The sequence below is a fragment of the Bison bison genome, unplaced genomic scaffold (genome assembly GCF_000754665.1).
Source record: "Bison bison bison isolate TAMUID 2011002044 unplaced genomic scaffold, Bison_UMD1.0 scf7180017864475, whole genome shotgun sequence".
NCBI classification, from domain to species: Eukaryota; Metazoa; Chordata; class Mammalia; order Artiodactyla; family Bovidae; genus Bison; species Bison bison.
In genome coordinates this window covers 1-1,044 of record NW_011495036.1, presented here as the reverse complement: position 1 = coordinate 1,044, position 1,044 = coordinate 1, and the positions used below count along the sequence as shown (strand labels likewise).

Here is a 1,044-nt window from a genome sequence, read left to right as displayed (position 1 = left end):
GGTTTTTCCAGTAGTCATGTATGGATGTGAGAGTTGGACTCTAAGAAAGCTGAGCGCCAAAGAATTGATGCTTTTGAACTGTGGTGCTGGAGAAGACTCTTGAGCGTCCCTTGGACTGCAAGGAGATCCAACCAGTCCATCCTAAAGGAGATCAGTCTTGAATATTCATTGGAAGGACCGATGTTGAAGCTGAAACTCCAATACTTTTGTCACCTGATACAAAAAGCTGACTCATTTGAAAAGACCCTGATGCTGGGAAAGATTGAGGGCAGAAGAAGAAGGGGACGATGGAGGATGAGATGGTTGGATGGCATCACTGACTCAATGGACATGGGTTTGGGTGGACTCTGGGAGTTGGTGATGGACAGGGAGGCCTGGCGTGCTGCTGTTCATGGGGTTGCAGAGTCGGACACGACTGAGTGACTGAACTGAACTGAACTGATGTCTGTTCTTGCTATTTTTTCCCAAATGTACACACAATGTCCTTTTAAACAAAAAATGAGAGAAGTAATCCAACAATGGGGAAAGAATAGAGGCAGAAGTACCAAAATTGGACCATGAGAAGATGCAAAGATGACTCACCAAGATGCAAACATTCCACCTCTCAGTTTATATAGGAGAGAAACTTGGCCCCCACTCTTGGTAACATGCCTGCCCTGCTACAGCCTAACCTCTCAGACTAACCTGGATACTTGTTTTTGAAAATATACAAACGTATTTTTTAAAAATCTGGAGGGACGAGTAGAGACCTCCCCTTGGCAGTGACCCCAGAGGGCCGGGTTGGCGGCTTGAAGCTCCCTCTGTCCCTTCTGCCTCGCCAGGGCTTTCTGTACCGGGCCTTGAGCTTCACCCTGGCCACAGGCCTGGAGGCCGACAAGGTGGAGGTGCTGCTGCTGGAGCTGCTGTACAAGACGGACTACAGCAACGACTTCGACCGGGAGGTGAGGGTGCCCCGGGGTCCCCTCCGGGCCTTGGGAGTGAAAGGTTGTTGTTGAATCACGCGAATACACCGGGATTCTTGGCCCCCGGAGGAGAAGAATTCAA

At 49.7% G+C, this 1,044-nt stretch overlaps 1 protein-coding gene across 1 annotated transcript in view; it reads left to right on the top strand.

The window, feature by feature from the left end:
• Nucleotides 1-941, top strand: part of MROH2A (maestro heat-like repeat family member 2A) — a gene marked incomplete at its 3' end in the record, with an annotated part of 29,955 nt that extends 29,014 nt beyond the window's left edge. Inside the window, exon 20 of the mRNA XM_010862062.1 lies at nucleotides 822-941. Coding sequence (XP_010860364.1) covers nucleotides 822-941 — 120 coding nt within the window. The remainder of the gene's footprint in view (nucleotides 1-821) is intronic.
• Nucleotides 942-1,044: the final 103 nt, after the last annotated feature.